Source organism: Cladophialophora bantiana (assembly GCF_000835475.1).
Source record: "Cladophialophora bantiana CBS 173.52 unplaced genomic scaffold supercont1.17, whole genome shotgun sequence".
NCBI lineage: Eukaryota > Fungi > Ascomycota > Eurotiomycetes > Chaetothyriales > Herpotrichiellaceae > Cladophialophora > Cladophialophora bantiana.
The window spans coordinates 202,666-216,716 of NW_015971591.1; the positions used below are offsets into that span (position 1 = coordinate 202,666).

A 14,051-nucleotide genomic window follows, 5' to 3' on the forward strand; every position below is an offset into this window, starting at 1 on the left:
CTCACGATCAGCCACTCCCTTCTCCAGCTATAGCCTAACAAGCCATACACCAAATGTTCGCCTTCATTGTAGCACAATACGGCGGACCCAACTTTGGGCCTTCCAGCTGCAATTCCCATGCCCCTACTTTTATCCAACGTCACCGGACCACTCGCAAACATCTCGCACAGGACATGAGTGCACACTTCTTCGTTGTCAACCTTGTACCACTAAGATACTAGGGTTCGATATATGGAGCCCTTGCCTTGAACATCCTCCACGAGCTCTTGAGCGAGTTCTCCTTTCTCATTGACACCCATTTGGGCAGCAAAAGTGGTGGTCGGGATCCATCTGGACGATTTCCGAGGCGTGGTTTCCTCGAGCATGCGGTCTACTTGCTCAAGAGAGAGCCCTGTTACGCACGAGGTTTTCCGGTCAGCAAGATATGGTTCATAGTGATGGAGTCACAGAAAATGTCCAACGCACCCTTGGTTTCGTAGACGAGGAAGTATGCCCACAAAAAGCAGCCGCAGCAGAGCGCACCCCAGACGAAGAACACCTTGGCACCCAGATTCCCTTGGTCGGGGTTGACCATGTAAGGTGTGATGACGGCGATGATACAGTTCCAGAACCAGTTGGACGCCACTGACATTGCCACGCCTCGAGACCGGATGGGAAGTGGGAACATTTCCCCTACCACCACCCAGGCGCCGGGACCCCAAGTGGAGGCAAAGAAGAAGATATAGACGCAAATGAAGGCGATCTCAGCTCGGACGGCGGCCTGATTGCCGCCATCAACAGTCCCGACTATAGCGATGATAAATTGACAGACGACCATGCCAGCAGCACCCCAGATCAACAGCGGGCGGCGTCCAAACCGCTCAACTGTCCAGAATGAAATGGGTGTGGAGCAAACGTTGACTAGAGTCGTGATCAGGGACATGAGGAATGGGTTCCTGATTGAGCCTAGGTTCAGTCAGTCATTGAGTCGTTCTGCAGAAGCGAATTGGTAATTCACACCTAAACTCTGGAAGAAAACAGTGCCGAAATAAAAGATGAAGTTGATACCAGTCCACTGCTGCATCATTTGAGCCGATGTACCGAGCAGAGTACGACGGAGATTGGAGCCTGGGTTGCGGATCGAGCCTTTGAAGCAGTTGAGCCAGCTTTGAACATATCCGTCCGTGTTTCCGATCACCTTCATCTCGTACTCGTGATTTGCGATGATCTCTGCGAGTTCTTGTTGGATATATTCCGAGCTCTCTGGCTGTCCTCGGAGTCTTGCCAAGCTCCTTGTGGCCTTTTCCAGATTCCCGCGCTTCACGAAGTACCTAGGTGACTCGGGCAGGAAAGCCAACCCGAAAGCTATGAGCCAGTGTCAGTATTTCCAAATCCCCGGCGGGAAAATGTACTAACCAAGAATGAGGGCCCATACCCATTGCATGGCAATTGGGATGCGGTACGATGCAGAAGTAATGTAATTTTGAGTACCGTATACCACGCAGCTGGCCAGGAGAATACCGACAGTGATGCAAAACTGATAGCCGCTGACCATGGCTCCTCTGACTTTCCGTGGCGCAATTTCAGACATGTAGAGGATGATGATTGCCGAGACGAAACCAACACCCAGACCAGAGATGAGACGGCCCGCGACAAGGAGCCCATAAGCGGCAGCAGCCACTTGAAGGACAACGCCAACGGAAAATATGATACATCCCGCTATGATGGTATTTCGCCGCCCAACAAAGTCGGCAATCTAGCCAACCTATTAGCCTATTCTGCTGCTGATAGTTTGCATGGCAACGATTTCATCAAAAAAGAAACAAAACAGAATCGTCTTTTAAAGAAGAAAGAAACTCACATCCCCAGCCACAACGGCACCAGTAAACGTCCCAGCAGATAATATGGAAACAATCAGAGACTGCCTCCACGCAGGAATGACAAAATTGCCCATCTCTTGGGCAGAAGCTTCGGGCCCGGGGTACGGTATGCCTGTAAACTGGTGAATGAAGGATCTCATTCCCAACACACCATTGACATAGCCAGAGTCGTAACCAAAGAAGATGCCACCGAAGGCAGCAAACGCGCAGATCAAGTAGGCCTTGAACGTCACGGGTGCCTCGATACGGTCGACATCGACTGGTGCAACAAGGACGACACCGCCTGTAGGCATGGCGAAAAGAAGCCTGAAGATGGAGGTGTTGCAGCAGAAAGGTCGCAAAGTTTTGTGAAGGAGCGATTGAGTAGGCTGGGGAGTTCAGGGAACAACATATGATGGATTCGTCGAGAAAGGGGACACCATAGTACTGTTATATAGTCCATTTCCGTCGGCCCATCCCCTACAATAAGGTGTCATTGTAGTGGACACTTGTACTTGGACCTAAGTCGGCAAATCGACTTCGCCTGAAATGTTCAAGTGCCCCTGCGCATCTCCGCCTGGAGCTGCCCCGGGGGGTTGTCGCGGAGGTCGGGGAACCATATTGACCAATGTAGCAGCGAAGCGGACGTTCATCTGGGGGCAAACATTGTTAAGCAAGTCGAAATTTTATGGACCCAGGCGGAAATTTACTGTTTTGGGAAACCACCGCTCCGACGAAAAAGGGGCCGCCGCCTCGCTGTCGGCAAGGCTGTGCGGATTTCCCTTTTCGCCGTTTGCGACCCATTGATACGGAGTACAACAAGGGCAAAAAATAGGGAAAAGAAGGACATATACATATATCGTGAGAAGAATCCAAGGACACAGATGTGGGAGAATCCATCCAGCAAGTCGTATCAATATTTTCTAGTCACTGAAACCTTGATTGTTCTGGTTGACATTACAGAGGTCAACATGCTTGTTCAGGGTGAGTGCTTCCATGGCTTCCTACAAGTGGAGCATCGTCAGGACAATACCACTAACTTTGATGGCGTAGTCCTCTTGGGAACTGTAGCGGTGGCCATTTTCATTCAACCCATACTACTCTACCTCCTGGATCTCAAAGGTCTCAGGAAATTTCCAGCGCCATCCTATGCCGCTCTCTCGTCCCTGTGGCGCATCTCGCACAATCTTCGTTGTCGACACTTTCTCGCCATTCACCAGGCACATGAATCGCTCGGCACACATGTTCGGATTGCTCCAAATCACGTCTCCATCTCCGACCCCGGTGCTGTGAACGAGATCTACGGTCACGGTGCCAGTCTCTTGAAGGATGCTTTCTACGACGGCGGAGCAGGCCAACATAGGAATATGGCCGACGCCAGAGTGAAGTCCGAGCATCAATTCAAGAGAAAGACCTTGGCTCACATCTTCGCGCAAAAGACCATTGCAGGCCTCGAGCCTGTCATTTCTCGGGGCATTACCAATCTGGTGAAGCAGGTGGACAAACATGCTGCTTCCGGTGTGGACATCAACATGCGTCGCTACCTTAACTATTTCACCATCGACGTCTTTTCAAATCTTCTTTATGGGGAACCGCTTGGCTGCCTAGATAGGGGGGATGATGTTGTCAAAGCGGAGACTCCTGCTGGCAGGGTTTATGAAGTCCCTTTCATCAAGACACTACACAAGGCTACTATCATCGGCACAGCTCTTGGGATGGAAGCTACCTTGCTCCCTCTCTCGAGGAAATTGTTTGCGTGGCATTCCTATAAGCAAGCAGGCCTCGATTACGAAAACATCATCTACCACAATACCAGAAGGAGACTTCAGAACAAGGATGCCGAAGGCGACATCTTCTCAAAGCTGCTCAAGAATGGGAAGGGAGAGGTCCTCAACCTTTCCCCAGGTCAGATTTTGGCAGAATGCGGCGTCATGATGAACGCTGGCACCGACACCACTACCGCCGCGCTGACTAACACCATCTATCTCCTCTGCAAACACCCCAAAGTACTGGCCAAGCTGCGGGAAGAACTCGATGCTGCAGGCCTCTGTGACGAAGTCCCGTCCTATGAAGCTGTGGCCAAGCTCCCTTATCTCCGGGCATGCATTGAAGAGTCGCTTCGCTTGCGGCCTGCCAGCTCCATGGGCTTGCCAAGAGTTGTACCTAAAGGCGGACGTGTTCTGGCCGGTGAATTCATATCCGAAGGCGTGACCGTCTCCGTGGGTTCCCTTCCGTTCGTACCCTGCGACAACCGCAGTTCCTAACATTGCAACGGACAGGTACCGACCTACACTCTTCTTCGAAACCCTGACGCCTTTGAGAATCCTGCTGAATACAACCCGGATCGCTGGTCCACTGGCAACAGAGAGAAGATGGCTCAGTGCCATCTTCCTTTCAGCACCGGGCCACGAGCGTGCATCGGCAGAAACATTGCGTATTTTGAGCAGCTGCTGGTAATCTCTACCCTTGTCCGCCTCTTCGACTTCGAATTTCTTGACAGCGAGTTTGAACTAGTCACACTTGAAAGATTCAATTCAAACCCTGGCGAGTTGGTCCTTTCTTGTCGTCGTCGGCAGATCTGATGGCCAGTCAAGCTTCAGTTGTTGGTGGTCGTCATATCTCTAGTGACGCTTTGTCGTTTTCGATAGTTTCCAAAATACTGAGCTGCCAAAGTATCGATCTCCAAGCTTTTATTAATGGACTTGGTCAAGGTGGTGAGCGGTCGCGAACCCCCTGTGGCCTGCCAAAGTGAGGGGACAATACGAAGATGTATCCCTCTGGCTTTCACCACCCATGGACTATTCACTTTGTTCTTCAGGAAAAGCGTCAGCGAAAGAATGCCGCAAAGAAGGAAGTCGAATATTCTCGCAAACGGGAATTGGATGCTTTCAACGAGAAAGATCTTTCCCGGAAGTTGCTGAGCTCGGCCCTCCTAGTGGATTGAGAGAAACGGACGAATAAAATGTGGCAATGTATGCAAAACCTCATGTGCTCCTAGGATGTCATTTCCCGCTGCTACCAGGGGAGTTGAATAGGGCGAATCTCGCGAAGTTTGGGGACCATCCCAGAATGAGCCGCCAAACTCAAGTGCGCAGGATAGCAGCCAGGTAGACATACTTGTAGGTATGTCAAATGGGTCTCGCCCGCCTGAATCTACAGTTGAGTTAATTAAAGAACCGAATTAAAGGTCGGAGCAACCATTACTGCTGCCATCCACAAAACTCCGCTAACGGGCCACGACTTATACAACCTCGATATGAAGTCACGTGTCAAGCGGTATTGCATGACCATGTACCTTCTTTTCAGGAGCGGAGGTACGTAGGATTTACTTGGAGTGTGTACGACTATGCCGATGGACCGTCTATGCGGGCAAGCACCCGTGCCTCTTCGTCACGCGCATCCATCCAAGCGGTTGAAAGTTGTGCATGTGATCGCCAGCAGTGGGAGTCATTCGCTGTCGCTGTAAGCGACTTGTGGGAATGTGAAATAGAAGAAATGTAGAGGCGCACGCCATAACAACCGAGGCCAAAGGGGGACAGGCTGAGGACGGAAGTTGGGCTGGCGAAGACTGCATGTACACGTAAGCGTTTCTCACAAACGGGATGCGAAGCTGGCCACAGATCGCATGTCAACAGCACTGCCTGTCCAGTCGCGCTTCGACACCGCTACACTAGAGCGCATCGGAACGGTAGTAGAGACTGTCAATTGGTGCCGCATAGGTGTTTTGGGGTCAAAAGCCATGCCTCCCTCGATTTCGTTTCTCAACCTCAAGACGTCTAGCACATTCAATGCGTGAGATGGGCTTTAGGGGTCTCGCAAGACCGACCTTGTACCATGTTGTGACGAGTCGTGACACCGCAGAGTATGTTGAGCAGCCAGCGTCGGTCCGCAATCTTCGTCAACATTGACCGAGCCTAATGAGAGCGGAATCTCCGTCACCTTTCCAACCGCACTCAGGCTCGGAACGTACAAGAGAATACACATGCCAAAGTAATGTGCGAAATTGAAGTCCTAAAGATGTGTCGACAATATTTGTGAAAGCGGAGGGTCTTGCCCCAACTACAGTGCTTGGAATGTTGAAGGCCAATGAACCACCAGCAGTTCGCAGCCCGTAAGATACCAGACCTCCTGTTACAATGGTATGACCGTCATTTGAAACCTTACAGCTGTGCTCCGACATTTAAGCGAAGTCTCCCTGGATCTTGGCGAACGGGCGCGAGCGTGGCAGCCTCCAACTCTTGGCAATTATCACGTGATTGCCACGGCTCCCTGTTGCCCAGCCTCTCAACCCATGTCAAATGTCGTCTCGATGAGGCTAAGCATGATGTAGGGTTAAAGCTGCTAAAGCACCCACAGTGCTATGTCATGTACAGGTCACAGCGTGTATTGTGGCAATTCCGTGTATCTTTGCATCCGTCCACCTCTATTTGATGGTGTAAGTGTGTGAAACTTACCGGTCACGGAGATTGCAATTCATTAAGCAGCTTCCATGGGCGAACATAATCCGATCGTCCACAACGATATAGCAGTGCGACTATTAAGAAGGGACAGTCAGAACGAGCTCAGCCTGACCGATGATCCAGACGAGAACATTCCCTATGCGATCCTCTCCCACACCTGGTGCCCAGACCATAATGAAGTCACCTTCGCCGATATAGAGAAGAGTTAAGGCCAGAGCAAGGCAGAATACGCGAAGATTCGATTTTGCGGCGAACAAGAAAAGATAGAATCGAGCACTCCTAGGTGGATATATATTGTATTCATCGAGATAGGTTGAATGAGCTATCTGAAGCCATCACAAGGATTTTTGGCTAGTGTCGGGAGGCGACAAAGTGTTATGTCTACCTTTCTAATGTATTAGTCCGAAAGGATGACAACATTAGCAACGTGCAGAGTACGTGGGAACCGAGCTAACGGATCAGCCGATGGTTTACCCAAGGCTGGACGCTGCAAGAGCTTCTGGCTCCCGATGTTGTCGAATTCTTCTCGTAGGAAGGAGAATTCTTTGTGACGAAGCAGACGCTGGCACAGCTGATTCACGAGGTCACAACCCATCCCCTCGCTGTTCTGCGGGGCACGTCTCGCAGTCAATATCCGATTGACGAAAAATTACACTGGGCGGAAAAGCGCCAGATGAAGAAGATGGAGGACGGAGTATATTATCTGCTCGGACTCTTTGACGTCTTTATGCCGCTTATCTATGACGAGGGCGACAACGCATTTCGCCGACTTAGGGAGGAGATCAACAAACAGTTTGGCGGTAATGTCGCTGCCTGTCTTGGTATTGTTGATGATTTCAGATCACCAGGATGGTGCCAGAGACCGGCGCCGCTCAATGATGTTGATGACTTCAGTGGGCGAGCCTCCGACTTCGGTTAGACGGTACAAGCTTTTCCAACCAGGCGAGTCGAGGCCTGCAAAACGTGTCAGGACATCGTATGATGCGAATGTCTTGGGGCCGGGCAACGGTCGTTCGTGTAGCAATATCACGGCCACGTTCAGCAGTCAAGCCAGGATTCTCAACACGATTCAATGATAATCAGCGAAGACAAGTACAATGTCCTTCTCAAATCCCTCCTATTCGCTCGAGTCGACTTTCATGTCAACAACGTCAAGAAAGCACTGCTGTCAACCTGCCACTGGCTCTTCCGCCATCCCCATTTTCAGACATAATATTGTAACAGAGCACTTTAGGGTTCGGCGTGCACGTGCAACAACGCGCAGAGTCCTGTCCAGCAGATCGGGAATCGAGGACGCGTTTCTGGTTGACGCTGACAGGGCAACACGACCACCAACACCACCCCCAGAGAGGCGGCAGCCAGGGCAACGAGCGCCTAGCACGGCGACGACATTGAGAAGTAGGAAAGGGCAGATGAAACACTCTGGAATAATTAGACGGCATCAAAAGCATGGATTACTGATTCTCTGTCTAAAATGTAAAGAATGGCACTCATCCAGCACTGTATACTGTCTCGCACTCCCCCCTACCAGCCCATTTTGGTTTGACATGTGACTAGACAACTCCCTCCCCTGCTACCACTCTTCCAGCTCAGCATAGCACAGCCACTTTGTCTTGTTACGATAGCTTTTCGCACTAGTCATAATCGAAGGACCTTTAAAAGGACTTCTCCTCAGTTATTCTCGTAACGTATCTCTGAAGTGTTTTACACAGATATTGTATAATAGTAACATAACCTGTCGATCTTAATATGGGCGTTGCAGCTCAATTGTCATTAGCTACTAGGGCATATATAGAACTTATGTGGAAGGGAAATATAGAAAATCTGAAGACCGCGGGAAGTAGTTAGACCATACCACGCCGGTTGAGCGGTGTCAGGGATGAAGATGGGATGAGACCTCCGAGGGGCTTCGAAGTGCCTGGGACGCGAATGGAAGGCTTTGAGAGTCCTGATATTGCTAACTTGATGCGCTGTGAAGTACAAGACGAGAGACAAAGAGCTCGATCTATATAGCTATCAGAGTGAGCATTTCTCCTGTCCCGTCGATCGTGGTAAGGCATTCCTCCTGACTCTGGGGATCTGGACCGCTCGAAGGAGCGACAGGTCTCAGACTAAGCGTAAGGGGTCTTCGGAATGCTGAGATCGGAAACGTGGCGAGGACGGTAGCGGTGGCGATATATAGTTCGATAGCAAAGTCAGGGGCTCAACAAATCCGTAAAGCGCGGTTCATTGTAGACTCATCCTAATTAGCTCTAAGACATTCACTTCACGTTGAATAGGACTTCGATTTCGCAAATCACTGTACAGAGTTCTAGATTTCAATGCCTCCCTAAACATCTATACAAGCATTGGCCGTAAGGCGCCTAATTGCCTGCTGCTGCCTTCTGTTGTCTGATTTCGGGCCGTATGCGTCAACCATACCTAGACTTTGAGAGGAGCCACAGTATCCTACGGTCAGGCACAATCGTTTGTCAGAATGTTGTGTCGCTGTGGGAGGCTATCGTGCAAATCCGTCATATTGCAGTGCTCTGTTGGCCAACAATGCCTCTAGTGCCCGGCCGCGCATGTGAGCGATGACCTCCATGGGTCAATACTGTTGAATGCATGGTATTTTGCGAGCGGCATCGAGTTGGATCAAGTAGACCCCATTTGAGGGTGTCTGGTTCGAGTTCGGAGGGGTCGATAGCTAACGAACGGACATTACCACAAATCCAAGTACTAACAGGAACAGGAATGGAACAAAGACGTGGACATATTCGTTAGCAACAGTAAAGCAAAATACAACAGCGTAGATTGGAGAGCCGTCGACAAGTATCGTTTTGAATCACTCCACAAACAGCTCGCACAGCTCGGCTTAATCATTCCTTGCAAAGACGCCAGCACCTCAGAGCTCCGAGTCAAAGAGGGTTCGCTCTGGGATGAGTCGCAACTCAAACAACTCAGCCTCATCTGGCACCGTCTGCCCCCTTGGCCCGACACCTGCCGTGGCCTGGACTTGCTCAATGGACAATTCTCGACCGTGGGCCTTAGCAACACTTATAACGAATTGATGGAATACCTGGTCGCGCATAGCAGCATACCCTTCAAGCATGTTTACCCTTCCGACATGTTCCAATCATTCAAGCCGAACCCCAAGGTATATCTCGGAGCGGCAGAGAAGCTGGGGGTCAGGCCGGAGGAGTGTGGGCTGGTGGCCGCGCGTCTCAGCGATTTGAAAGGTGCCCAAGCGTGCGGATTCTATGTAATATATATTGACAGGCCGTTGGAGGAAAAAAATCCAGAGTTGCGGGAGGAAAACATTCCGGACATGCGGATCAAAGAGGATGAGAATGGGTTTGTTGCCCTTGCTGAGCGTTTGGGAATACCAGCTAGTTAAATAGCCGCCAACATTCGCCGAGTGCTGGACAAGGAATGGCCTCAGAGCAATCAGAACTAGCCAAAAAAAAGGGTCCTCCTCGAAAGTGTTGAGGGGGCTGCCAAGATCAGGAATTGGGAGGGTGGTCAATGTGCACGCGAAGAGAGGAGGCAGGCTTTGACGGGAGCCTAAAGGGGGAATCGAGGACAGCTCGTTACGATAGAGGAAGAGTCCAATAACGTGGTAGATTTTAGAGCCAGATTGAGGATCGAGAATAGAGAACCTAGCATAGTAGGGAGAGAGATACAGGCGGCATAAAGGTAAAGAACAATAGGGTATATTAAGGCGCGCAGAGGTGAGAAAGTAAAAACAAAATAAGCTGGTAGAGAAGTAGAGAGAGATTAGGACATGAGACAAACGTTAAAGGCGGCCGCCAGCCAAGCCTCTGACCACATCTGAATGGGAAAGGCTGCCTTAGCTGAAGGCGGATTTCCCTACACCTACAGTATTTATATGCAGTCGAGAACGGGCATGTAGACTCTCAAATATACTATGAGCTATGGTCCTTAGGCTCGACAGTCTCGACTACAGGGCTCTTATCAGTATACTGATTTGTCACTTCTTCCAGCAAGGGTTGTTGTGCACACTCGGCCTGCGGATCCTCCACGACAATGGAGCCGTCTTCGCCCTGGGAAAGAGTGATTTGTTTCCAACCTTGAGCTTTAATCCACTCTTTTGTTGACCGGCAGCTACCTCTGCCTGTGCCAGATGGCTCCGCTTCCGGGGGCTTGGTGGAAGGCGGCGAGGTCATGAGGCGCCCTGGTGACGTTCGGTCAAGATATCTGCGCATCTTTGTGGTGCCGGCTCGGCCCAGACACAAGACAACCAAGACGGCAATGAAGACGCAAAATGTCCCCAAGGCTGTCATTAACGCCGGGATGCCGTACACCATGTGGTACCTGATACGTCGCTCGTATACGGTCACCGGAACCAACAAGGTCGCATCGTCGTCCTGCTCCGAGCTGCCGTCGCGTTTCTGGAGGTTTCCCTGCTGCTGCCGCGGCTGCTGCAAACTTCTTGTCCCAACGACTGAATTGGCCGCCACGTCCGTCCAAATAAGATTCAATATTTTGGCAGCGGTTGCTGGAGTACGCGACAAATCTTGCCACAATCTATACATGGCCAGATTCGTTTTGCCGGAATAGTCCATAATGGTGCCGTAATATGCGGAGCTGATGCTATAGAGGGCCGCGAGAGCGTCGGCGTGGAAATCGACACCCGGCAGGTTCTGATAGCCAACGGACAGCGGACCTCCACCCCCTCCACCAACATAGCCAGGCAGATAAAGGAATTCTTTTCGCAACGTGGTGACGGACACATTACCTTGGTCTGGTCCCGACAGGAGACCCCACAAGATGTGAACATCCGAGATTACCTGGTCTGTCTTCTCAACCCCCCACAGAGGCTTGGAAGACTCGTTAACGTATACCTTGTCAGATATGTTCGTGACCTTCAATCCTGAGAGATCGTCGCTTCCATTGAAACGGAAGGAAACAGTCTTGATCAAAGCTTTCGTGGTAGAGATGCACGAGTATAGCGGGACAGTCCAGTTCGAGCCAGGTTCAAACACAACAGACTCGCTCCCGTCTCTTCGCCGTGGCGCTCCGTACAGCAGTCCACATGCAGCCGCAAAATTGGTGATGTTGGCAATATCCTGGCCACCAGCACCTTGACAAAGAAGTCCTGCAACGCGTTACTCAACGAGCAAAAGAAGGAAATCAATGGATTAGGACTTACCAGCGCTGGAGAAGTTTGACTGATCGATCCCGAAAGGATTCGAATATAGCGGTGGCACTGATGGGACGTCGGATGGCAAGGAAAAGTTGTACAGAGAACTGGTGTTATCATAGATTCCCGTTCCCTGATCCAGACCATTCAGATAATATCCATACAGCATTGACGTAGTGAGGATATCAGGACCCAGAGAACTCGACATTCCCGAGAGTCCAGTTGAATTGGGGCTCATGAGCGGAAATGTCTTTCCGACGTGTGAGTTGAGGTATTCAAAGGCGCGAGAGCCCGGCTCGCTTTGATTGGCAAAATTCGTCACGTTCATGAATGCCATGGACCAAGCATTGTTTATCCACGCCGCTTTGTATGCTCGCAAATAGAGCTCTGGATTTCTCTGCGTATCACCCCGGTCCCAAACCGGATATTTTTTGATGAGATTGGCAAAGCCCCCTCGATCTGTCAGCACCAGATCTGAGACTTGACTCGTAGAGGAACCGTATCTGGGGATAGTGAAATCCAAGGTCAGGTTCGTATCGACACAGAGGGACTCGGGCTCAACAAAGAGCAGATCTTCAGACCATGTGCTGCCGAATGGTGACACAGGCGGTGCACTATGGTTTCTGAAGCCGATTCCACCATTTTTCATGTCCACCACTAGGCCTTCAATGGCAACATAGTCGTCTTCCAACACCATGGTCGAAATCTGTCGGTAAGCAGTAACGGGGTATGAAGATCCATTGTCCGGTGCTAGTGCGTTAGGACTGTCGTTGATTAGAGACCACGTGTATGATCTTGATTGAATGTCAAATATGCTTCCGACAGATTTGTCCATGGCTGAGAGGCCGCTTTCAAACACGTCAATGACATATTGGTGTACATGAGAATCGTAGTCATCGGCTGACCAGTATTCTCCTGAAGCGTTGCTGAAATAAGCTATAGTGTGAGGCGAGTTTGGACAATTCACCGGGCTGAATGCTCCGCAGATGCGGCTCCAAGGAAGGTCGGTTCTTGGAGGAGTCCCGTAACCAAATTGGGACTTATCGGCAACATAATGGAAAGTGGACGGGGTTGTGCTTTGGCTCGAGAGTATGTCTTGATGTAGGCCGAGTGGTGTTACGATGGCGGCAACGCCGATCAAGACGGTGAAGAAAGTCTTCAGGGTCGCAATGGCCACGACACGCAGAGGTACTCTTGAGGTCGCTGCAGTGTCCCCGGAGAGAATCGTGGGCCAGTAGGAGGAATGCAGGAACCGACCGACAACAGACCTAACGGAGAGATCAACCGAGACTCTTCGTAGTGGACAAATAGAGCTTCCACGCACCAAGAAACTGCCGTTGCAGTTGCAGCCGAATTCTTTTCCCTGAGGACCCCAAGAAGAATGACCGGCAAGGCTGTGGGAACGAATATCTGGACTGAGTAAAGCAATTAGCCATCTGCCGTCGGTGACGGGGGTTGTCACAACTGCCTACCAACAAAAATGGCAGCAGCGATGATGCCAGACACGTAGCCGACAGTTAGATTGTTAAGGTCGATCATATTGACGAGACGTGAATCACCATTCTCACCCAGTGTTTTCCCAGGTAGGATCCTGCGCAAGAGCTGCACGAGGACCAGAGTCCAAAGAAAGATATTCCCATCATCAAGGCCTAGAAGCCTCTTGGATGATATTGATGTCCTCCGTGGAATTGATATCACTCCAAATGCCCATGAAGCATATTTCGGACTGTCCCTTACCTAATAAATATTGCAGGGCGTTGATGTGATCAAGTGTCGACCAATAACAGGTCAACTCAATGGCCAAACCCGAATACGAGGACTAGTCAAGACTAGTATACCTGCCATTTCAGACCGTTGTTACAGACAAGCCTGGACAAGCAACACCTATAAATTGGCAGGTCAGAACCTTGTCTCTTGGCTTGTCGATCGTCAGGGTTTGTGTTCGCTGTGCGCCTACCTAGTACTGGGTAGAGGTGTCGCACAAATTTCATTCCAGACAATTGACTGCCCTTTCCTCACCAGCTGGTCTTTTTTCGAGATTTGTATTATTATAGACCTTTGAGGAATCGAATATTGAGATGTAGGATTGTGGCATCTTACCCTTTCCGCCGATGTCGATCGATCGAAGCAGCCCAAGGACAATAGCGATATGGCCGGGACTCGATGAAACACGTCTGGCTGAGTTTACTAGGGTGTCCCAGGGTGTTCCACGGCGGGTAAACTTTGCCCTTGTGGGGGCCAACTCCAACAGTGAACTTTCTCTCTCTGAGAGTGGTGCGAAGTCAAGTGACTGTGTGGACTTGGGCAGTCTCATGCAAAAGACCTACTTGTACCTCGTACCAAGTATGTACCCTCCTTCGTCCTCATCTAATTAGCCGCTCGCCGCTTTGCTCACCCTCCGCTCACCTTATACTTCCTGAGCGATCACTAGGCACTCCCGGAGTCTTCCAAAGCCTTGGGGTCATTCCTCTCTTCTTCTACACCACAACACCAACTTTTGTCAACTTCAGACAATAGGACCCATTGAAGATGCTAGGGAATCCCAGTCCGCCCCTTTCATGACGTTCTTGAACTGGTCACTTCGGCGGCTACCGTGTTACGGTAAGACGG

The 14,051-nt window shown here is 50.6% G+C and overlaps 6 protein-coding genes across 6 annotated transcripts; 4 read left to right on the plus strand and 2 right to left on the minus strand.

Moving 5' to 3' along the window:
- Window positions 1-209: 209 nt before the first annotated feature.
- Z519_10028 (uncharacterized protein) lies at window positions 210-2,152 on the minus strand (the record flags this gene model as incomplete). The annotated part of the gene is made up of 5 exons (XM_016767747.1): window positions 210-391; window positions 466-945; window positions 1,000-1,344; window positions 1,396-1,735; window positions 1,841-2,152. 5 exons carry the CDS (start codon window positions 2,150-2,152, stop codon window positions 210-212), a joined length of 1,659 nt encoding a protein of 552 aa, XP_016615845.1.
- Window positions 2,153-2,809: 657 nt separating this feature from the next.
- On the plus strand, window positions 2,810-4,420 carry Z519_10029 (uncharacterized protein; the record flags this gene model as incomplete). Its single annotated transcript, XM_016767748.1, has 2 exons — window positions 2,810-4,057; window positions 4,118-4,420. 2 exons carry the CDS (start codon window positions 2,810-2,812, stop codon window positions 4,418-4,420), a joined length of 1,551 nt encoding a protein of 516 aa, XP_016615846.1.
- A 1,907-nt stretch (window positions 4,421-6,327) lies between these two features.
- On the plus strand, window positions 6,328-6,507 carry Z519_10030 (uncharacterized protein; the record flags this gene model as incomplete). Its single annotated transcript, XM_016767749.1, has 1 exon — window positions 6,328-6,507. One exon carries the CDS (start codon window positions 6,328-6,330, stop codon window positions 6,505-6,507), a length of 180 nt encoding a protein of 59 aa, XP_016615847.1.
- Window positions 6,508-6,980: 473 nt separating this feature from the next.
- Z519_10031 (uncharacterized protein) lies at window positions 6,981-7,217 on the plus strand (the record flags this gene model as incomplete). The annotated part of the gene is made up of 1 exon (XM_016767750.1): window positions 6,981-7,217. The coding sequence occupies one exon, from the start codon at window positions 6,981-6,983 to the stop codon at window positions 7,215-7,217; it is 237 nt and encodes a 78-aa protein (XP_016615848.1).
- A 2,187-nt stretch (window positions 7,218-9,404) lies between these two features.
- Z519_10032 (uncharacterized protein) lies at window positions 9,405-9,674 on the plus strand (the record flags this gene model as incomplete). The annotated part of the gene is made up of 1 exon (XM_016767751.1): window positions 9,405-9,674. The coding sequence occupies one exon, from the start codon at window positions 9,405-9,407 to the stop codon at window positions 9,672-9,674; it is 270 nt and encodes an 89-aa protein (XP_016615849.1).
- A 529-nt stretch (window positions 9,675-10,203) lies between these two features.
- Window positions 10,204-12,980, minus strand: Z519_10033 (uncharacterized protein; the record flags this gene model as incomplete). Its single annotated transcript, XM_016767752.1, has 4 exons — window positions 10,204-11,396; window positions 11,451-12,709; window positions 12,766-12,856; window positions 12,914-12,980. 4 exons carry the CDS (start codon window positions 12,978-12,980, stop codon window positions 10,204-10,206), a joined length of 2,610 nt encoding a protein of 869 aa, XP_016615850.1.
- Between the last annotated feature and the right edge of the window lie 1,071 nt (window positions 12,981-14,051).